Below are 23,020 nucleotides of genomic sequence, written 5' to 3'. Positions count from 1 at the left end.
CCTGTCGCTGGGACTGAGAGGCTGTTTGCAAGAAACCACTCTGGCTTCCAAAACACGTAAACTGGGGGATTCAAATGAAAACAAACATGTGAACGCAGCTGCAACACTGACTGTCACGTTTCCTGACATTTCAAGCCATTTTTTCTGGCTGGGGCCAAGTCCTGAATCTGACCAATCTGTTCTATTAACCCTGTTAGTTTCAGAGCCATACATCCCCCCTTCGCCCTCACGACCATCACATTAATGAAACAGGATGCCTTAGTTAGGCAGTAAGTAATGACGGAGGGATTGCTGAGCTGGCAGTTCCACGGATCCGTTTGCCCCGCAGTTCTGGAAGAGTAGCTCTGTGTTCATCTGTGTTTATTATTCATCGGCTGATAGAAAGGCTCTTCCGGGCTGTGCCAAGATGTCACAAGAACTCTATTTATAAACCAGGGCATCGTCCCCAATCACTGGGACAGCTCTGCCAATGAACCCAGGACTGGAAAGTTAACTGACAAAGAAAGACCTGTACAGTGCATGCTGCTTAAAGGACTTATTTTGAATTAAGAAGGAACAGGGTGCTAGAGATTTAAAGAATTGTGGTCATTTTAGAGAATGATTTTTAGGCATAAAACTTGGAATGCTGAGACTGAAAAAAAGGCAATCGATGGGCGGTAAAGTTGATATTTGGGTTGAAAGGTTGTTTTTTTTTTTATGTAAAAGATTCAGATGAGAAATGCACTGTAGGTAGGTACACCCATGAGAAAAGGTCCCAGGATTGTGATTAGGTGACAGTGGTGAACATCCCATCCATCTATCATCTGTCCTACCTTCAACACTGACACACGGTCGAGAGTGAGACAGACACATTGTAACCCTGGGGGCTTCCTGCAGTTGCACTTGCGTACATTTATATTAATTACTCATATGAAAAATGTTAATTGAAGGTCTACTAAAAAGAACAGGGGTGAGGGTATGGAATGGGTTACCTAGTCGTGTTGTTCATGCTGAAGAATTGGGATCCTCAACAACATAGTTGATGATATTTTGAAATCAGATAGCTTCTAGGAGTGTCTGAAAATAATGGGGAGCTGTGTCTCCCGGGGAGCTGGACCTGTGTCTCCGGGGGAGCTGGACCTATGTCTCTGGGGGAGCTGGGCCTCTGTCTCCGGGGGAGCTGGACCTGTGTCTCCAGGGGAGCTGGGCACTGCAGCTGGACAAGGCTGGTGGCTGAGGTCATGACTCGGCACCACAGAGCCGATTTGCTACAATCCGATCAGGGGGTTTAGTGCATTGCTTCACTGTGCTTAGTTTGCAGACACTGCAGTGAGAGCGCATTAGGCAGCAAGGGACTGATGGCTTTAATAGGATTAGTATGACGAGGGAAATGAACTTGGGGCTTTCTCATTGTTGTTTCGTTCTCAATCAGGTGACTGGTTTTGTTAGTTGAAAAGGTTCAGTATTTTATTCAGGTTGGGAAGTTTCATCACGATGCAGTTCTAGGAGTTAGACTGCAAGCTAGCTAGCCTCCTGTATATGCCTGGTCTTATTCCAGCCACTCAGAGCTGCGGTGCCCAATTAAACATACTGAAACTCTGCTGAGCCGTTACTTTTGTATACAACCTGCGGGTTGCTACAGCCCTGTACTTCTCTGTGCCTTTGCAGCCCTCGGGTCTCTAGAAGTATCCTTTGAAGACTCAATGGCTGTGGCAGCTCAGTCTACATTCCCCCCCATACCCTTGATGTGGTCCTCCACTAATGAGCTTGTGAGGAATAATAAAAAGTGCTTTCAGAGATCATTTAGTTCATTTAGCTCAAGTCAATACGCAGTTGAACCTATCGCGTATGTTCTACAAAAGACGACACAATGTAAGAGGCGGGAGGTAATTAGGCATATAAACCTATTTTAAATCTTTAACATTGCCTTTATGTGATTCTAATACAGTCATCCTATGTGTTTTTTTTCCATTATCATTGTGCAGATGATTGCTTTTGTTTATACTTTCTATATTAAGAAGTTAAAATAAAAATAACAGCTAGAGCTCAAATCGAGAGGAATACGGCTGTGGAAAGTGGATCAGTGGTAAGCACTTGGGTCAGACCACTGCACCATGAGGGGAGGTGTGAAAGTCTGACTCATTCTGAATGAATGGAAAAGTACATTGAAATGCTGTGGCTTTGCCTGGGGAGACCAGGTGGTTACAGCAGGCTTGTCCTAAGAGTAGAATGCTTTGAGGCCCGGTTAGGAGAACCAGACTAGGGACTCGAATGGGTTATCCCTGATTTATGGCTTGGGAGACGTGAAGTCAGAGGCTCTTAAACACCCCAGGCCCAACTCCCTAAAACTATAGGGGACAGGCAGACTGGCAGCTTTCCAGTGTGTCAGAGCAGAGCTTCCAGAACTAGCTTGGGGGATACCTGCCTGGAAGTGTCCAGTAAAAGAGGGGGACCCTTCAATTGTTGGTCTGACATGTACTAGGGTAGAAAGGGAGTGTAGCTACTGTGTCATGGTCTTAGATGCCACTGGGCCTGCATTCTCAGCCAATAATTGTACTAAGACACATCGTTCTTTCATTGGGTGAAGATGTGGGAGTTTGGAGTCTGTACTTTTCCCATGTGTTTTTCCCATTCTTCTTGTCTTGTGCAACAACAGCAGCAGCATTGTTTTTTTAATGCCTTTTGTTACAGTAGCGTGAAAGAGTAGAAATGTTTTACTTCTCAATTATAACTTGTGATTGTGATTAAATGCAGATGTGTAGGTAAGGTTCAATTTTACTGCAGCTGGCTTGCGAATTGCTGTTGTTGCAGTAATGCGTGTGCTGTGTTTGGAGTTGCAGTTAAAGGTCAGTGGAGGCTTCTGAGGCTGATGTGCTTGAGAGAGGGCCTGCTTAGGCCCGGACAGGTCCATTCTGCATGTGCTACCCACCTCTTCTATATAGGTTGTAGGCAGCTGACTGGGAATGGGGATGTTGGGAAGTGATTCCCAGGAATATGAACCTTCCTTTGGTGTCCCTTGTATGGAATCTGCCCCCGGGTGTTGTATAAACCCTCACTTGTCCAGGTTGAAAGATTCACAGCATCCCAAACTGTTCATGCTCAAAGCTACCCTCCTGGTGCGTGCTCATTATCTGCCAACTCTTCAAGCTCCCGTAAACCTATGGAGTCCTCGGCCACTTCAAGGGGCAATAATAATATACTGTAGATCTAGAGATCTGAGTAGCTCTTGAAGAGATGACATCAACATGCAACAGGGTTCCTTAGTGTCTTGGTTATTTCCACACAGTCGTCTGTATTGGGACAGTATTGGAATATACAGTACACTGTGCTGGGAGTCCAAACGAAAAACAATAACATATCTGCTTTACCCCGATACCAGAGCAGGATTCTGTGTCGGGTTGCATTTCTAATCTCCTCAGCATGGTGTCTTCATCATTACAATGGTAGTTCAGTGAGCTGGTTTTGTGTGTGTCAGGTATCCCTGTAGTGTAATACAGGGAGGCATAGTCCACAGTTTACCAATGACTGCCCTGACCTTGTGGTGGAGGGGATTCTACATTTTTAGACCATACAGGAGCTCTGTTTTCAGAGGGGACTGTAATGAAAAGGTCATAAGTAGAGCGATGTCGTTTGTAATCTATAAACTGAATAGAAGTGCTTCTTGCAGAAGAAGGGCAATTAGATTTATCAGCTCGTGAAACCTTGGACAAAGTGTGTTCTCAGCAGTAAAGAAATCACATTCCTCAGCTTGTTAGGCAACTGTGTATCTGAAGTGAATTATTTATCAAAGACTTTAATTTCTGTTAATTAGGCAATGTACTATAAAAAAACAATGTAAAACAAACACTGTAAAGGCAAACAAAGAAAGTGTTCTATTAAGATATCTGAGATCTTGACTGTTGATCTCTGTTGTTTGCATTAAGATTGACACTCAGAGCGTTTCCTAAGGTTTTAAATGGTATTCTTCTTATCAATGACTAGGGGCCTATGCACATGTGAAATATCCACACCCACAGTCCTTACAGCAGAAACAGGACCTGGCATAACGTATGGGGATAATGTTGAGGAAATCTGTAATACATTTCCAGATAAATCTAGGGAACCTGAGACCCATTCGGTTTTAAACGTGGTATTGACGGGTTCACTCGAGTTTGAGCTTGGACGTCATTGACCACAATGTCTGTCTCGTGCAGATCACACACCACAGGTGCAAAGCGGGCAGCTCATTATTGAACATTTATGGTTTCGATCAGTGAAACTACACCTGTACTTTGTACCCTACACCGTTCTGCATGCCACACTTTCACTCCCAGTTTCTAATAGAAAAAGGGTTAAACCTCCTGTCTCTCTTTGTTTCATCATTGTTGTCTCTGCTCTGCACAGTGTGCTAGGCTGGCTGTTTGTTAATCATCATAAAAAAAAGAAAAAGAAAAAGAAAATCAGCAACTGGGACCCCATTCACAGTCCACTTCAGGAAAAATGTAATTTTTCTTAATGGCACAGAACAACAAAAACATCAACATCCAAATCCCGCCGGCCTTTTCTTTCTTTCTTTCTTTCTTTCTTTCTTTCTTTCTTTCTTTCTTTCTTTCTTTATTTTGGGAATCCCTCTGGAAAGGAGTCTCTCGTTATCGAGCACATAGCGCCTTCGCAGGTCCGGAGGTCATAAAACAGGGACAGCAACCCAGACATGAGGCAGCGAGCGCTGGAGCTGTTTCCTGCTCCTCCTGCTCTGGTATTGCACCAAGGTGAATGCCTCAAACCTGATCCATTCCTGCATGTGGATCAAACACAGTGTGGGATAAGTTAGGGCTCACTCACTAAATACTGTAATGGTACTGTGGAACGTGTTACAGTACTGGTTACAAGTTTAAAATAGACCCAAGCTTCTGCACGCCAAAGACTTTGTGCTTTTATCATTCCTCTTATTTGACACTGGAGTCCCTTGGTTCTAACCTGGGATATTGCTTTATAAAGCTGTCTCGTACCTGGTAGTGCCCTCATCCAAAGGTCTGTGTTGTTGCTTGTGCAACTGTGTCACGTTTGATATGGAATTCCAGTTCCTCCTCATTCAGCCCTAACCCTGGTGATACAGAAATCCACATGGCTTGATAGTTGCCCGTATCAACAATGACGAGATCAGAAAGACCAGAGTCACATTCCTGTTGATTTCTAAAGCTTCCACTGCTCTACCAATATTGTCTTCTGTTTTTTTTGCCACACAGCATTCTCACGAGTCCCGCTTTGTCTTTCCACCAAGTCAGTGTGGAAAGCAAAGTCTGGAAAATGAGAATGAAAAGATCCTCAAGAGTCTCGTCAGAATGCTGCAGTGTTATACTGAGTGTCGTCAGAATGCTGCAGTGTTATACTGAGTGTCGTCAGAATGCTGCGGTGTTATACTGAGTCTCGTCAGAATGCTGCAGCGTTATACTGAGTCTCGTCAGAATGCTGCGGTGTTATACTGAGTCTCGTCAGAATGCTGCGGTGTTATACTGAGTCTCGTCAGAATGCTGCGGTGTTATACTGAGTCTCGTCAGAATGCTGCAGTGTTATGCATATGATTGATCTGTGTTCTTATACACCTTTTCAGGAATAGGTTTTTCTTTTCTTTTTGCACCCAGTGAAAGGCAATGCCCCAGCTGCTGCTATCGGCTCCTGACTGTCTCAGGCTTTCGAATCCCAGTGGGTGAAGCTGGGGTTGAACCGTTCAGAGTTGCAGAAACACTGGGCCATTGAAAAACAATTGTTCTGCTCCAAGTCAGAGCTCTGAATAGATTGCAATTCATTCTTGCAAAAATGAAAAGTCTGTATTTAACAGACTGGCACCTCTGTTTAACTTCGCTGGTGTTTGTTAACCTCTTGACACCTAATCTTCCCTGCAAAAGCACAGATATACATAGGTAAGGTTCAATTTGCCATATAGTGAAGTCTAAATTGGGTTGAGACATTTTCTTTGAAGTTTTAAATCTATAATTTCCATTGATCTTTTTTTATACTGTAACAGATTTCTCCTGTAAAAAGATATACGGCTATCCTTTAAGATATGTCCCTGAAATGCCTGAAGAGAAAGGCCTTCATGCGTTTCATAACTTTCCATGTGGTATCCCCACAGGCAAGGCTTCCCAATCCTGGTCCTGGGGACCCCCTGTGGCTGCTGGTTTTCATTCCAACTGATCTCTCAGTTACTTAACTAGACCCTTAATTGAACTGGTAATTTGCTTAATTAGATCTGTTTAATTGTTTTCAGCTCCTAAACAGTTGCAGAGTTCAAGTTATTTATAAAATGTTATAGCTAACTTGAAATATGCAACTGTTAAGACTTGAAACAATTACAAGGGTCTAATTAAACAAATTAGCAGCTCAATTAAGGGTCTTGTTAAGTAATTGAGAGCTCAGGTGGTTTGAAAACCAGCAGACACAGGGGGTCCTTAAGACTGGTTTGGGAACCACTGTCCTGGCAGAACTGGGAGCTGTTTCTCAGAGACTTGTTCTATTCAACGGGCCTGTTCCAGCTCTTTAAAACAAGCTCTCCTCACTGGTGAGCCCACAATACATCTCACTGACTTTGAAAACAGTCTGCAAAACAGAAAGACACATTCCGAGCCTGGAATTATTAATATTTCTAACCATAGTGTCCTTTTTATTTGGGTTTGTTTTTTTAGCACTGTCAGTAAGGGAGGCAGGTCTGTGTGGTTGCTTGGCAACCCTTGACTGAGCGGCAGTAGTTGGTATTCAGTTTGAGGCCTGCGCTTGTTGGCAGTCTGGAAGGTGTAATAGTTCAGGCCTCTGTCACACAGTAGGGGTGAAAGGAGGCTGGGAGCAGGATATTGGTGATTTACTGTAACCATACTTTATAATGGCCTGATTCCGTCCTGACTCCCTCCCGGGCTTCAGGAATGAAAACAACGTAGGTCTGACTTTCCCAGCATGCCAGGCTGAGACGTCACGGTGGATGTGGAAAGACGTGGATTGGAGGGTATCAAGTCCCTGATGTCATTCCGTGATGCACTGCTCGGGATGATCCGACTGCTTCAGTACATACTGGAAATATTGATTTTCCCATTTGTGATGCAGTTGCCCTAAATGAAGTGCATGCTGCCTGTAAGCTGCTAGTGTTTTTACACTGTCCAGCACTATATACAGTACGTGTGGATAGTTGTATTGTAAGTGAGACTTCCCTGCAGTCTAACTGCACTCTTTCTAGGTGTTCCTAGGCTGTTCAGTCCCACAGACACATGAGTAATCCTCTCCTACAGAATATTGCCCTGTCAGCAGAACACGTGGGCTACACCTGTAGCATTGCACAATGTATTGCTGCTGCTACAATTGCTGCTTTGTTTTTTATTTGTTTTTTAATTGTATTTGGTCTGAAGATCTTTTAAGAATTGATTAAAAAAAATAAATATATATATATATATCTAATACAGCTAATGCTGTTAGTGCTGTTCCTGGCTGTTTGCAGAACCCGCCCCCACTGCGAGGGTTGGCGTGTGATTGCCAGAGACAATAGAACACAGACATCACATGCGCTGTGCAGTTTTTTTTTTTCATTCTTCCTTCACTATATAGATTGTGTGTGTGTTTTTTTTTTTTTTCTGGCCAGCCTCTGCAACCCACTTTCCCATCAGGAGTGCTGAAGATCACTGAGGAACATTTTTGCAGTCTCTGTCACGCCTTTCTCCTATCAGGCCAAGCGCCTCTTCTTTTGTTTTTTATTTTTTATTTTTATTCCCTTACTGGTCCTGAGCAGCAGGTGTTACTGAGCTTATAAGTCCTGACAGAGCCAGCGGAGACCCTGCTAACATTGCGCAGCTCTGACAGAGCCAGCTCTGATATCTGCAGTCAGGATCATTAGATTGAAACTGTTTGTGGGCTGCCTTACTGCTGTCCTGTGTAGGAGTGGCAGAACTCTGCTCTTTGATTGGAGTGCAGACACTGGCTGGTAACTGGCGTGCCTCATTCCCCCTGGGTTCACTGTATCAGCAGGGTTAGAGACTGGCTAGTGATTTCTTCTCATTGATGTCCCTTTCTGTGTTTATGCAGCTGGAATTGTTTTCATATTTTTTAATTTTGGTCATTTTGTTTAACTGTCTGTTTGAGCGGGTGTTGAATAACACAAAATAGGTTATTTAATGGCCCCAGTTTCAATCTGGTGGTCAAGGCATAATGTGCTTAATCTATGCCCTCTCTGTAATGCCAGTAGAAATGTTAGTCTTACAACTCTGTTCTCCGTGCCCTCTGTAATGCAGTAGAAATGTTAGTCTTACAACTCTGTTCTGTAATGCCCGTAGAAATGCTAGTCTTACGACACTATTCTGCATGCCCTCTCTGTAATGCCAGTAGAAATGCTAGTCTTATGACACTGTTCTGTATGCCCTCTCTGTAATGCCAGTATAAATGCTAGTCTTACGACACTGTTCTGCTTGCCCTCTCTGTAATGCCAGTAGAAATGCTAGCCTTACGACACTGTTCTGCTTGCCCTCTCTGTAATGCCAGTAGAAATCTTAGTCTTACAACAGTATTGTCACCTTTTCGAGTAACAAGTGACTCAAGCCACTTTTTAAATGGCACAGTAATTAATAAGAGATCAGGGACACATTTCAAAGTGTATTATATTTCTCGCTCACCTACAGTGTCTCTCAAAAGTATTCACCCACCTTGGACTTTTCCACATCTTATTGTATTACAACATGGATCAAAATGGATTTAATTAGGAGTTTTTGCCACTGATCAACGCAAAAAAAGTCCATAATGTCAAAGTGAAAAATAAAATCTACAGATTGTTCTAAATTAAATCAAATATAAAACAGAAAATAATTGATTGCATAAGAATTCACCCTCTTTGCTATGACACACCTAAATAAGCTCTGGTGCAACCAATTGCCTTTAGAAGTCACATAATTAGTTGAGTGGAGTCCACGTGTGTGCAATTAAGGTGTTTCACATGATTTCAGGTTAAATACACCTGTCTCTGGGAGGTCCCACAGTTGGTTAGTACGTTTCCTAACAAAAACTACATCATGAAGACGAAGGAATATTCAAAGAAAATCTGGAATAAGGTTCTTCAAAAGCACCAATCAGGGGTAGGATATAAGAACATTTCCAAGGCATTGAATATCCCCCGGAGCACAGTAAAGTCCATTATTAAGAAATGGAGAGAATATGGCAAAACTGTGAATCTGTCTAGAACAGGCCGTCCTCAAAAGTATTTGGGCGAGAAGGGCACTAGTTTGGGAGGCCACCAAGAGGCCTATGGCAACTCTAAAGGAGTTACAGTCTTCCACGGCTGAGCGGGGAGACACTGTGCATATGGCAACAATAGCCCGGGTGCTTTATAAAACTGGCCTTTATGGGAGAGTGGCAAAATGAAAGCCATTGTTGAAAAAAACTCACATCAAATCTCGGCTAGATTTTTCTAGAAGGCATGTGGGAGACTCTGAGACCAAGTGGAAGAAGATTCTATGGTCTGATGAGACCAAACTATTGCTTTTTGGCCTCAATGCTGAGTGCTATGTTTGGCGCAAGCCTAACACCTCACATCATCCTGAGAACACCATGCCTATCGTGAAGCATGCTGGTGGCAGCATCATGCTATGAGGATGCTTCTGTGCGTCAGGGTCTGGAAAGCTCATGAAGATAGAGGTCAAAATGGATGCAACAAAGTACAGAGAAATCTTGGAGGAAAGCCTGCTGAAGTCTGCAAGAGACCTGGGACTTGGGAGAAGATTCATCTTCCAGCAGGACACTGACCCCAAACATACAGCCAAAGCCACACTGGAGTGGCTAAAAACAAAAAGGTCAAAGCCCGGACCTCAATCCAACTGAGAATATGTTGAAAGAGTTGAAAATTGCTATTCACCAAAGGTCCCCATCCAATTTGACGGAGCTTGAGCAGTTTTGCAAAGAAGAATGGGCAAAAATTGCAGTGTCCCAATGTGCAAAGCTGGTAGAGACTTATCCAAATAGACTCATGGCTGTAATTGCTGCCAAAGGTGCCGCTACCAAATATTGACTCCAGGGGGTGAATACTTATGCAATCAATTATTTTAGTTTTGTATTTGTAATTAATTTAGAACAATTCGTAGATTTTATTTTTCACTTTGACATTATGGACTTTTTTTGTGTTGATCAGTGGCAAAAACTCCTTATTAAATCCATTTTGATTCCATGTTGTAACACAATAAAAGGTGGAAAAGTCCATGGGGGGTGAATACTTTTGAGAGCCACTGTATTTAAGGTTAAAGTCCGCACGTGACTGATCCAATGGCAAAGTCAGAAACCTCCCAGAAGTGCAGATTTGGGAGGATGGTGAGGCGCAGTTTCTGGAAAGGGTGCTGCTCGTCTCTTTGTGGTTGTTGACGCTGCTCTGTGCTTCTCCCCACAGATGTATGGCAGATATACCCAGGAGCTGGGGGTATACGCCAAAGAAGAAGCAGCACGCTTGCGGGAGGAGACCGGTTTCAGGAGGACGCCGTTCAGCGAGCGCAGCCGGTCTGCGGAGCTGCTGGAGTACGACAAGAGCCGCTGCACCAGGTGTCGAAGTGAGTGATCCTCCGTACAACCATAGGAACAGCAACTGTGCACAGCATAGGAGCAGCAACTGTGCACAGCATAGGAGCAGCAACTGTGCACAGCATAGGAGCAGCAACTGTGCACAGCATAGGAACAGCAACTGTGCACAGCATAGGAACAGCAACCCCCACCTTAGATAAGCTAACTCTAAATGAGTGCTAGCCAGGGGATGAGATCCAGTGTTGTATTAAATGAAAGCATGATTAGTGCTATCTAGGGGTCTGAGATCCAGTGTTGTATTAAATGATTACTCTAAGATGCCTTTAAGCCCCACAGGGAAAAGGCAGCTCCCATCATTAATGAAGCTGCTCTTACTATAAACAGTGACTAACACATTTCACAAGCAGGGCAGTGTGCTGAGCTGCAGAGCTTTCATTGGAGCACCAAGTCTTCCAATATTATCAGAAGTGAGGAAGTAGAGCACAAGTGAGAGCTGAGTGATCATTGGGCCTGGGATTGGAGGAATGCATTATAGTCTCCAATCTAGAACTGCTTGTATGAAACTGCTCCACCGGGCATGCCTAGGGTGGAGATACGAATGTCCTGATTGGAGGAGGGGTGCAGGAAAGCATGGGTCTTTGAGGTGAGCTCGGGATCCCTGCTCTCAAGGGCAGGAAGCTGGGGGTTTCCACATCTCATTAAGCATTGTTACTGGCATAGAGGAAACCAATCTAGTACCATTGCAAAAACAAGGCACTTCCTATTCGAGCTGTGAGAGACCCACACTGCCTCGTGCAGACAACAGAGCAGGAGAGCTTCTAGGGAAAGCTAGAAAGCAGTCAGGAAAAGGACTTTCAAGTTTGTCTAGCAGTACAAAAAACTCATGCAATTGTTTGTTTAACCACTAGAAGAGGCTGTGGCATTGCAAATTATTTCTTTTCCCATAGTGAATGTAATTTACAGAAAAGCATCTCAATGCAATATTGCTTTTGTGTGAGTTATCTAAAACACACATGTAGAATCAAATACCATCCTCTCAATGCTTTTAAGCTTTTTATTTTTTATGTAATATATATTTTATATAATATGCTGTGAAAGGGTAGTGGGTAATTCACTGACACAGGAGACAGACAGGTGTACGTGGAAACAGTTTTATTCACAGGGTGTTTTTACTTTTTAGCCCACAGAGGGCACTGTTGACCATGGTCTGCCAACCAAATATGGTAAAAACAGAACCACAGAAATACCACAGGCGGTACAGGTAAAGTGCAGACATTCTTACAGGTGCTCAAAACAATATTTCAAAACCAAAGGCGAAAGAAGAAAGGAAAAGAAAACACATTAACCAAAACTACAAACAAAAGGTTCTGCACTCGGCAGCGTTACTCCAGCCGTCGCTACCTGCACGGCCTGGGTCTCCGTCCTGCTCTGACTGTTCCTCAGGCTTTTATAAAAATACACAGGGGTCTGCCCACGGTGTCCCCACTGTCACTAAGTGTCTTTATTTTTTGTTTCTTTTCAATTTCGTTCCCGGTTTGACTCTGTCCCGGCCGTTCTCAGTTCCTGACCCGAGCTTCTGTGCACTGGTACCACCTAGAAGGGCAGAACGGAGGAAACAGTAGAGTGTTATTTTATAGGGCTAACAATCACCCCAAGACCCACCTCTCAGCCACTCAGAGAGAGGGAACGCCCACACACACCCTTTCCCACCTGTCTGTGTCACTGCCACGACCCTCAGGCTGCCCTCTTCCTGCAGCACTATGAACACGCCAGCAGAGTCCGTACAGGTCTCCTCCCGTTATATATGCATATTCATATTTTTTTTCTTTTGTTGGTTTTAAAATACATTTTTTCAAACACATCGTCCCTTAATATGCAATTTGGCACCAATGTCCTTTACTTTTTAATATATAAGCAGGAAAGTAGGATGCAGTGTAATTCTTATTGTTGCTGTTTTGACACTAAAGTGTGTGAAGTCTGCCCTCTGCTTGTGGAGAGTTTTATAACAGCATTGTTAAAATTATCTGCCCCTGATCATCCAGGTTTTTAACAGCTTTCCAGCTGGCCTGTAAATTGAGATTTCTTTAACCCAGAGTAGTTCCAGATATCATGATGTATTTACTGAAATGGCATGCTTGGTAAAACCTAGATTTCTTTCAAAACTACGACATGGATCCAAACAGTACTGAGTCGATGATGTTTATTTCTACTTGCTGTCCTGTACAAAAGAGCTCTGCATTGTTTTACAGCCTGCATGGGAACGTGGACTTGTTTTGAATATGACCGTTTCGTTAATGTACACAGTATCTGACCCTTGCACAGACCATTTGGTTTGAACTTGATTCATGTTCTGAACTGAGCTGCGTTGGTAAAGCTGAGATCCAGCCCAGTCCCTTCAGTAAGGTGGTTAATAAAGTTCAGTAGTTTAACAAAATCACAGACGGGCCGTGGCTGTGTAAGGCTTGTCGGAGAGAGCGCGACAAACAGCTCTTCTTTTTCAATCCCACAATCTAATCTGCTTGCATACAGCGATCCAAACCCCAGGTGAGTAACAAAGAAGGGTAATTGTGGAATCAGGGTTTTGTGAGTGTAATTGCATGCTTTCTGTACAGGGTCTTTTTTTAACCCCTGCAGTGATTTGAGTTGTGTAGCAGCAGCTTCACTTCAATAAGCACCATTCATGTATTAAACGGAGGACAATGCCTTTCAGAATAGAACAGAGAGAAGGAGCTCAGGCTGCTATGTGCGACTAGCTGCGATCTGCCTTTGGAGTGAGACATACAATGTACAATTGAATGTCATCTTCATGTAATCCAAACACACCCGCTTTAATTAGATACATGTTTAATTTCTCTAGATAAAATGTTCATTGAATTGATTATGCCTTAAGGGGATCTGTTGACTTCAATGCATTTTAACAGGAATAGACCCCCCCACCCATGACTTTGGGGCATCCAATGGGACCTGCAAAGCTTGTTACATTGTGTAGCGTTCCACTAAGCTGCTTAAGCTGCTTTGTGTTCTTCTGCTTTTCCCAGAGCTTACCGTGGTTTGCCATGTTTTCTCATACCTCTCTATGCCTTCCGGTGTCAAGCTCAGCATAGTGTCCTGAGGAAAAGAGGAGGAAGCTGGATACTGTTGGGTTGTTTAGGTGCTGCAGGGATCGCTGCTGTTTAGAGGTTCATTAAAACATACCCAGGACCCCAGGGCTACACTACTGCTCTTTCTTGAAGTATCTCTGTGGTGTTGTCAACATGCATCATGTTTACACCTTCACAGTTAGCCTTTCATTTTTCATGAGGACTGCAGTCATCATTTGAAGGGGCTCCAAGTCCATTATTGAGATTCTAGTAGAAACGTCTCTACAGTACCTGTCCTGCCAGGTGCCTCATTATCCAGACAGCTGCTGGCCCATTAACACACTTGTCCCGTGATTAATCATCTTCACCCCCACCAGCCAGCCTCGCTCGGGTGAGATGATTCAGTGCTGGCCCTGTGATAATCATCTTCATCCCCACCGCCCAGCCCCGCTAGGGTGAGATGATTCAGTGCTGGCCCCGTGATAATCGTCTTCACCCCCACCGCCCACCCACTTATTCATGGATAGTGACGGAAGTTTTCTTCTCTGTGTATGAGCTGCAGTCAGTGTTACACAACACTGTGTGTGAGCTGCAGTCAGTATTACACTGCACTGTGTGTGAGCTGCAGTCAGTATTACACTGCATTGTGTGTGAGCTGCAGTCAGTATTACACAGCACTGTGTGTGAGCTGCAGTCAGTATTGCACTGCATTGTGTGTGAGCTGCAGTCAGTATTACACTGCATTGTGTGTGAGCTGCAGTCAGTATTGCACTGCATTGTGTGTGAGCTGCAGTCAGTATTGCACTGCATTGTGTGTGAGCTGCAGTCAGTATTACACAGCACTGTGTGTGAGCTGCAGTCAGTATTGCACTGCATTGTGTGTGAGCTGCAGTCAGTATTGCACTGCATTGTGTGTGAGCTGCAGTCAGTATTGCACAGCACTGTGTGTGAGCTGCAGTCAGTATTGCACAGCACTGTGTGTGAGCTGCAGTCAGTATTACACTGCATTGTGTGTGAGCTGCAGTCAGTATTACACAGCACTGTGTGTGAGCTGCAGTCAGTATTGCACTGCATTGTGTTTGAGCTGCAGTCAGTATTGCACTGCATTGTGTGTGAGGTGCAATCAGTATTACACTGCATTGTGTGTGAGCTACAGACGATATTACACTGCAATGTATTTTTCTTCTTTTTCTTTCTGGGGGGGTTGCTACTCTAGTAAGGCTCCCATCTTGCGCTGTGCTATTATCGAGCTGCCGACTGGCCTGAGATGCAGGGCTGCCATTATGTCTGAGTGACATCGCAGGAGCAGGAGAAATGCCTATCTTTCATATGAATTTACCCTAATAACCCAGCCCCACTGATAACATCACCAAATAACACAGAGCACGGCAAAGGCTTGGGACTCCTTGTTAAAGATGCACAGCTAGCTGTTCTTGTGCTGCTACCTGGTGACACATAGAAAAGGATGCTGTTACTGCATCTGCCCGTTCAGGTATCCGCAGGCTAGTGCGTGCAATCCAGTTGAAAAGACATTCTGGTTTTCTTTGTGTTGTGTTCATGCCTGCTCGTGCACAGGATCTTGTGCACAATCGGGTGCGAGACTGTGTTGTTTTTCCAGAAGGCTGACAGAACACACCTGACTGCCAATAAACCAGTAAAAATACAGCCGTGTCGTGTAATAATCTTTCACAGCCAAGACCTGGAGATGTTGAGCAGGAGGTGAGGTTTTGCCAGATGCCGGCTGGACTGCCAGAGCAGCTTAGGAGAAAGCAGCTAGGGGGATTGATGGAGCTGCATCGGAGGCAATGAGAGAGGTATTGCATTGGAACGGCAGGCGGGTGATCTTAGGAAATGTTGACGAAACCAGAGGAAGGCCGCCGTCTCTTGGTAGTTAATGATTTTAGAGACTGTAAAATAATTTCCACACATTACTAGCGATTGACTTCCGCCAGTGTGTGTCTGCCGTATGAGATGAATCCTTTTACTCTAAACATTATAATTAGGGCTTCCGATTTTCGGTCTTAACCGATAAAACCTGATAAAACACCCCCGATACAAATAAATTGAACACAGCAGCCACAATGTTCCCAGAGTACAGCCCTTATTGTTCTGCCATTGTAGCTGCACTGCATTGCCACTGAATATCACTATTTGGTATGAGTATGTTTGTGAATATCAATAGTGCCTCTTGCTTATGATTTAAGAGTATATATGATGGAAGCATTGCATTGTTCCTCTTCATAATGGATGTACATGTTTCCATGACTGATCGTGTCCAACACCAAAGCTGTTATTTTGTCACTTTAGAGAAATGCTTTTTCTTCACACTTTGCTGGTTTTGTTTTGTAACTCTAAACTATAATTGCAGCTTGCACTTTGAGCCCAGGCATGATGCAAGAGATATTCTGTGTCGGAGTTACTGATTTCTTGTATCTGCTTTTTAAAAAGCAGAATAACTCAGGTGAACATGTACAATAAGACATCTGATAGTGCTGGAGACAAGTCCCAAAAATAGCTGAGCAGAATCCAACACAAAAGCTGTAGTTAAGTTTATATGCATTTGAGCTTGGCCCTATATTTCTATTCAGCCTAAAATCCTATATTAGGCCTATACCCATATATTAGTCCCAGTGAAAGCATGAAAGGACAGGAGAACAGGTTTATCAACCCTGGCAGACAATAGCCTGGGATCCATCCAGCTTTGTAAACTGCAACATTTCCTTGGCTCACTTTTCTAAGAGTGCCACCATGCTTATGGTAATGCTGCTGTGTTTCATAGGGATTGAAACAGGATTGCAGATTGTAGCTACTCTGCAGTGCTGTAAGATTGCAGATTGTAGCTACTCTACAGTGCTGTAAGATTGCAGACTGTAGCTACTCTACAGTGCTGTGTGCTGGTATACAACCTGAGATTGGCAGTTCATTACCAGGGCTGCAAATTCTGCGTGTGTCATCCTCCTTTAGCAAAGCAGATAAGTCTCTGGGCTAATAGAGCTGGGTGTTATTAACGAAAGAAGCAATAAAGCAGGGATCAGAGCAGGGGCACTGACAAGGCTGCTTTCCTTTAAATACTAATTGTTCCAAAACTTATGTAATTAACTTTGCATTGGATTGCAGGTCCTTTGGGCTCCTCAGAGTCTTATTTTCTACTGACTGCACTGGGTTTACGGAAGCTCGTTTCTGTTCTAGTAAAGATTACTGATTGCTGGATGAAGCACGGACACTCTCCTTCTTGTTTTACCCTCTTGCTCATCTTTTATCGCCACGTTCCAGGGGGTGGGGTTCATCCTCCTATTCCATCCTCCTGTAAATTCAGAAAGTCCTTTAAGGAACAATTCTGTAGTATGCTAGATTCCTTAAATGTCTTCAAAGGTGGATATTTTTCTCAATTTCAGGTTTCATTTGGGGCTTCTAAGGAGAAGATTTGGATTGTTACTTGTTTTTGAGCTTGGTTTGAGGTTGAAAAAAAGAAAACAGGCTTGTTCTGAGCGAGTTTCCCTTAATAGACTTTTCTTTCATGATTGCCTTTTGCATTTGTTCAGGAAGAGGGATTTGTAATCGTTTGCTCTGAAGGAGACCTGAAGGAGAATTTGAAAGGCACATTACAAACTAACCCGCTCAGCGTTTCTCCTATCCCAGTGAATGTTTTTTTTTTTTTTTTTGGGGGGGGGTCCTTTCTGCAATTCCAAAATCTTGCAGCAGGGGGCAAAGTGGGTCTTTGACTGAAAGTAGCCAGTGTACAAAAATGAAACAAAAACCCCACCTCCAGTGTGGGTGTTTAGTTGACTATGACGCACCTTTTAATATAGTCAGTGTTTGGCTGAGATCTTGATGAAACTAATCCATTTACAGAGGATACTTTCGGTTAAGGAGCACAGCTGATTGTTTCAGATCTCGTCAGACAGTGTGCTGTGTGGGAGGGCTGTCCGAAGGGAAGGGTACAGAATGCTGCCCACAGTGCCTCGCGTCTATTGATCCGTTCCAAAGCCCTAACACGACCCATGCAAAATGTCACCTCTGGAATTGTGCAGCTTTCTTCTGCTTTTGCCATATGTTTTCATAGTTTGTCACTTTTTGAGTTGCTTTACCTGTGTATTAATAAGAGTTCACTATGCTTTATTACATGTTATGCTTTTACTTGGGGAAACTTTTATAATGGAATCCAGTGCATCCCATTGAAATACACTCTAGTTCAGTTGTACATTTTGCAATAATGCATGTTTTGTTATCTATTAATCCTCTCTCTCTCTCTCTCTCTCTCTCTCTCTCTCTCTCTCTCTCTCTCTCTCTCTCTCTCTCTCTCTCTCTCTCGTTGCCTCTCGGTCTGTAATACTTCTTGTCCCAGAGGATGATGATGTCATTCCTTATAACGCACATTACCAGAGAGCTCTGTCAACATACTTCCCTGCTTGCAAGCACGCACATCTCTTTACATGCATATGTTCTCTTTCTTCATGTTAAGTAATGGGTCCATATTGAACAGCTGGTGTGTAATTCATTTTTTTCAGCGCAGTGGGAATAAGTTGCTGAGGGCGTGGCATGTTGTTTCAGTATTCCTTTATATGCTGTTGTGTTAGTTGGCAAACTGGAAAGATTGAATGGGGGTCACTGCTGGATCGGAGCCTTTAGAAGATGTGTGATGGCAGTTGTCCGGAGCTAAGGGACCCCTCCTCATGATCCCGCTCCAGCCCAGTCCCTGGTGGAATCTGGTTCCCTTAGTTCAGATAAACAAGGAAAGTGCTTGGTATGTGTGTATCCCCTCAAATTAAAAAGGCTGGGGCTTGGTGCTTGTAGTTCAGGTGTTGAATTCAGAGTGTGCACATGGTCATGTAATAAGATAGCGTTATCTTTCAGAAGGCATCTTTGTAGGCAGCTGTACAGTTATTCTTGAGATAAGGGTGGATTGCACCATGCTTAAAAAATGTATGTATGTGTAGATATCTATATACGTATTTATGTGTGTATGTACATAAATTATTATTTTTCTTATATACATAATTTTTTTTCTTTACTGATTTTTTTTGTTGTAATTACTATTATTATTTGTATGTTACCAACATCTTAATGTATGTAATGCTGATCAAACTTTACATTGTATCCCAAGACCCAAATAAAAAGAAATAGATCTTCTGCAACACAACGATGCACAAAGCGGGATGGACAGAGCCTCTGACAAGCTTCAGAAGTGGATGTTTTAAACCACCTTCCGCTCCTGGTCTTTGTTCCAACCCTGTTCTAAAATGTTTCATAGAACCAGTTACACCTCCATCCAGACCCTGAAGTTGTTCATTATATCCTTTTACCTGTTAAACCTGGAGTGGAATGGACTTCCAGGACCGTGATTGGACACCCCTGTTTTAAACAGTCTGGCAAATATGTCTCTCTAATATAAATAAACAACATCGGAGTCCCTTTATTTAAGCACGGAGAATTTGTTTGACACTGGAGTTGGAAGGAAAGAGAAACCCAGAGTCGCTTCGTGATTTTATTCAAACGTTTAAAGAAGACGGGTGTTCTGCGAGCGATCCTGATTACGAGATGGAGCCCCTCATTACAGAGATGTGACTGTGCTTATTATCAGAAAGCTGCAGAAACAGCAGCTGCTGCTCACCCCTTTCTCCAGGTGCGTCACTGCTGTCCCGGAGCCTGTGCTGTGCAGCTGCGTGAGGAACTGGGCTGCCTCTCCAAGGTGACTGGAAAGTTACTCGCCGATTGTGGAATAGACACTCCCCACAGAGCAACTAACCCTAGGACTGCTGCCATGCCAACTGCATAACACAGACACTGCCTGCCTGGAGGAGGATCTTTCAATAACATCTTCTTAAAAAAGCCTGCTCATGCAATGTATTACTATCCTTCAATTCAGCTGTAACTTAACCAGAGTCACGTTGTTTGGGTTTGTGGCAATTCTGTAACAATGTTTCTGTCACCGCAGGAGAAGATTGTTTGCAAAGAGAGTCGACATCATGGTGCAAAAAAAATAAAACTTTTACAAAAGCTCATAGACTGCCCCTAAAAAAACTAACAAGAGCTACACTTATAAAGTTTGTTCCGTTAGTGAAAGATGAAAAGAAAGCTGTTCTTAATATCTGAGCTGAATCTGATTCAATTGCATTCCCGTTTCTAGAATGTTAGAGAGAAAGAGAGAGAGAGAGAGAGAGAGAGAGATTGTCATTTTCGTGTCACTGATAAAGCCGTAAGACATTGATTGTACACAGGAATCGGAAGACGGAGATGGCCTGGTTTGTGAGTTACAACACTGTGGCCATTCAGAAACAATGCGATACACTCCCGGGTGAACGGTGTGCTATCAGGGACCCACAGAGCTGCTGAAGGTTTCTTTTTAAAACAATGGGACTGTCTCAGAATCGAATGTGATGCTGCATTTGTAAAGTTGAGAAGATGTTGTTAGACTAGGAACACTGGGACAGGATAGAGTTGCTTTTAGTCAATGACTCCCATCTCGGGATAACTAAGGTGGGGAGGGGGTTTTGTCAAGTGGCTTAAAGGCACTGTACATACTGTTACCCCACCAAGTACATTGACGCCACCTGGTGGACACTATAGCTCATGATTTCCATTTCTGCTCCCGATCGTGATCTCGTGGTTGGCAAGTAAATAACATGGATCTTCAGGGAAATATTCTTCTAGTTCAGTAGGTCAAACTGTTCTGAGTAGCGCAGCTGAAGTTAACAGTGTTGTCATAGGTCGATCTGAGCCTAATCCCAATGAAGCTAATATCAGATTGGGAATTTCTGCTGACTGCTTGAGCAGAAGTGTCTGGGTTCGGGGTCCCCAGCTTTTGGCTGCAGTGCCTGTTTGCTGGCTGTGGGGAGTGAGTTGGCTTGGATACCCCGCAAGGCTTTGCATTAATGGAGCAGATGGGAGTTCAGTGGCAGACAGGCCTGGTGTCATTAGGGAAGCAACATGCTATCCAATGTTGCCATGGATACAGAACAGGCCCCCCCCCCCCCCCCCCCCCCCCCCCCCCTGATAACTTTGCTCTCTGTCAAGGTGTCAGTAATCGTTATTGGTTGTGATTGGGGGCAGGAATACAAAGTCACAAAGTGTTATAGCAACAGAGAGAGCCAAAGGATGACGAGATGTAGCCTGTGTCACTTCTTGTCTAGCTCATTCTGTGATTTATCAGAAGAGGCAAGGTTGACCTTTCTTTCCACAAAATATGTAGATAAATGAATGTCTAAACAAAGACACGCTATTAAATGATTGTGTTGAAGAGCCTGCCTTGTTTAAATGTTACTTTCTTTTTAAGTCTCAAGCGTCGCAGGTGTGTGACGAATGTTCTGCTTCCTGGAATATTCCTGTTGCTAGAAGAATAGTCACAGTTCACCTACAGCAGGGTGCAACATGTCATTATAGAGCAACACAGCCTCATCCATCTTCTAAACATTCCCCCTCCTCTGCTCCATTTCCTTGAGCCAGGGAGGAAAACAGCAGCGGTGGTGAGAGACCATGACAAGCTTGAGCCTCGTCCACTACAGTGTGGTAGCTTTGTACTGTACTACCCCTTAGATAGAACAGGAAACCTATCAGGGAGCTGAGATCCTAGAGCTGGAGCTTTTAGATGTTTTAAGAATAAGGGGCACTGGGTGAAAACTGCTGAGCCTCTTTCAATCAGAGCCTTGTGTTACCAGCTTCTGAAATCTGATACACTGCTTTATACTGTGACTTTGAGAGCACTGATGCAGGTCTCCTGAGTTCTACAGTGCCTGTGAATGTGTCTATTTGTTTGCGTGTCTGTCTGTTTGTCTGCTCCCAGTCCAGAGCCTGTCAATGCAGCCTGCTCCTGCCTCGCAGATGGGAGTGCAGATTCTTCAGTTTTGTTGTGCACTGTGCCTCATCTCACACTCTCTATCTGATAAAAGACACCAAATCAAAGTTCTAATGAGCTACAGCAGCACGCTGGCTCAGTGAAAAACACAGCAGTCACTTCTCCAAAGACGTCACTGCCTGCCTGCCTACCTGCTGTCTGTGCTTTCATTCTCTCTGCTGCATTGTCTGTGTGTCTTTCTGCCAGCCTGTTTCGCTGCCCTTCTGGTCCTGTATTCCTATCAGTCTTAATGCCTGCGCTTGGATCGCTCAAGGAGCCGGTCCATAGCTGAGTGTAGTCATTTGGGTGATGAATAGCAGTGGGTTCTAGGAAAACCAAATTGTTTGAGGGTTATATACAATATGTGGCGGGAACAGGGTTAAAAGCCTCCCTGACCAGTTTAATTGTATTAGTTAATTGTTTTATTGTTTGATTGTTTTGGCATTTGGCCTCGTAATTGCAAATTGAGGCCGGCTGCCAAGTAATAAAGGAGAGGAGCCAGTCTGCTCTGGGCTGCTACTGTGTGAAGGGCCCGACGGTGCATCATATACTCTGTTCAAAGGTATGGTGTGAACTTTGTTTTTTGTGTAGTTTAGGTCAGGTAAACAGCTTAGCTGTCCTACGAGCTAGTCAGGGAACCTGCATAAGTGTCTAGTAAGTGCTCAAAAGAGCTAGGTGTTTATTTTATTTTGTTTGTTTTGACCCCACACCATGTTCCCTGTACCCTCTCCCAGGGCCCATATTGGTTCTGACGCCCACACTCTGTACTGGGAGCCAACCCTGGCTACACCACTGCAAAGCCTCCAGTGAGACGAAAGCAGCTGTCAGTCATTTTGATGAATCGATCGCTTCAAAGCAAGCTGGATCCTTCTGTGCCTGGAAACTGTTGCAGCTTCACAAACCCAGCGCTAAGCTCCCAGATACCCTGAGGAGAGCCGAGCTTGGAGTTTTTGAAGTGCAACATAATTCAGTACAGAAGTACAAATACAGGGAATCTGCTGCTTTGTTACCGCTACAGCTACACTGCACACTCAAATCCGCATGAGACACACCCACACCCACACATACACATGAGACACACCCACACATCCACATGACAGACACACATCCACATGAGATGCACCCAAACCCACACATCCACGAGACAGCCTCACACCCTCACATCCACATGAGACAGACACACTGAGACACACGTTGAGAAAGACAGACTGAGACTCACACGCGTGCACCCACACATCCACATGCGACAGACACACACACATCCACAAGACAGATACACTGAGACTGAGACACACACACACACACACATACACAAGACAGACACACTGAGACGCACACGCACACCCACACGCACACATACACATCAGACGATACACTGAAACTGAGACACACACACACCCACACATCCACTAGTCAAGACTGGCTGAAGACACCCGCCATCATTTCGGGGTTCATATCACCCCTGTAAACAGACTGAATGATGATGGCGGCTACACTTCACTGTTGCTAATTAAAATGAACTTCCATACATTGATCTGCTCCCACCCACTCCTCCAAGAAGCACTTAGAAAAAGTTGCAGATAACCTCCTGGCATTGATTCCCTGTGCTATGTGAGGC

The 23,020-nt window shown here is 44.1% G+C and overlaps 1 protein-coding gene across 5 annotated transcripts in view; it reads left to right on the top strand.

Moving 5' to 3' along the window:
- Nucleotides 1-23,020, top strand: part of LOC121323213 (chloride channel protein 2-like) — a 134,102-nt gene that overhangs the window by 13,792 nt on the left and 97,290 nt on the right. For all 5 annotated transcript variants that reach the window (XM_041264121.1, XM_041264124.1, XM_041264122.1 and 2 more), the window contains exon 2: nucleotides 10,364-10,520. In XM_041264121.1, coding sequence (XP_041120055.1) covers nucleotides 10,364-10,520 — 157 coding nt within the window. The remainder of the gene's footprint in view (nucleotides 1-10,363; nucleotides 10,521-23,020) is intronic.

This window comes from Polyodon spathula, chromosome 11 (assembly GCF_017654505.1).
Source record: "Polyodon spathula isolate WHYD16114869_AA chromosome 11, ASM1765450v1, whole genome shotgun sequence".
Classification (NCBI taxonomy): domain Eukaryota; kingdom Metazoa; phylum Chordata; class Actinopteri; order Acipenseriformes; family Polyodontidae; genus Polyodon; species Polyodon spathula.
Note: the sequence above shows the minus strand (reverse complement) of the source record. Positions and strands in the feature narration are given on the sequence as shown.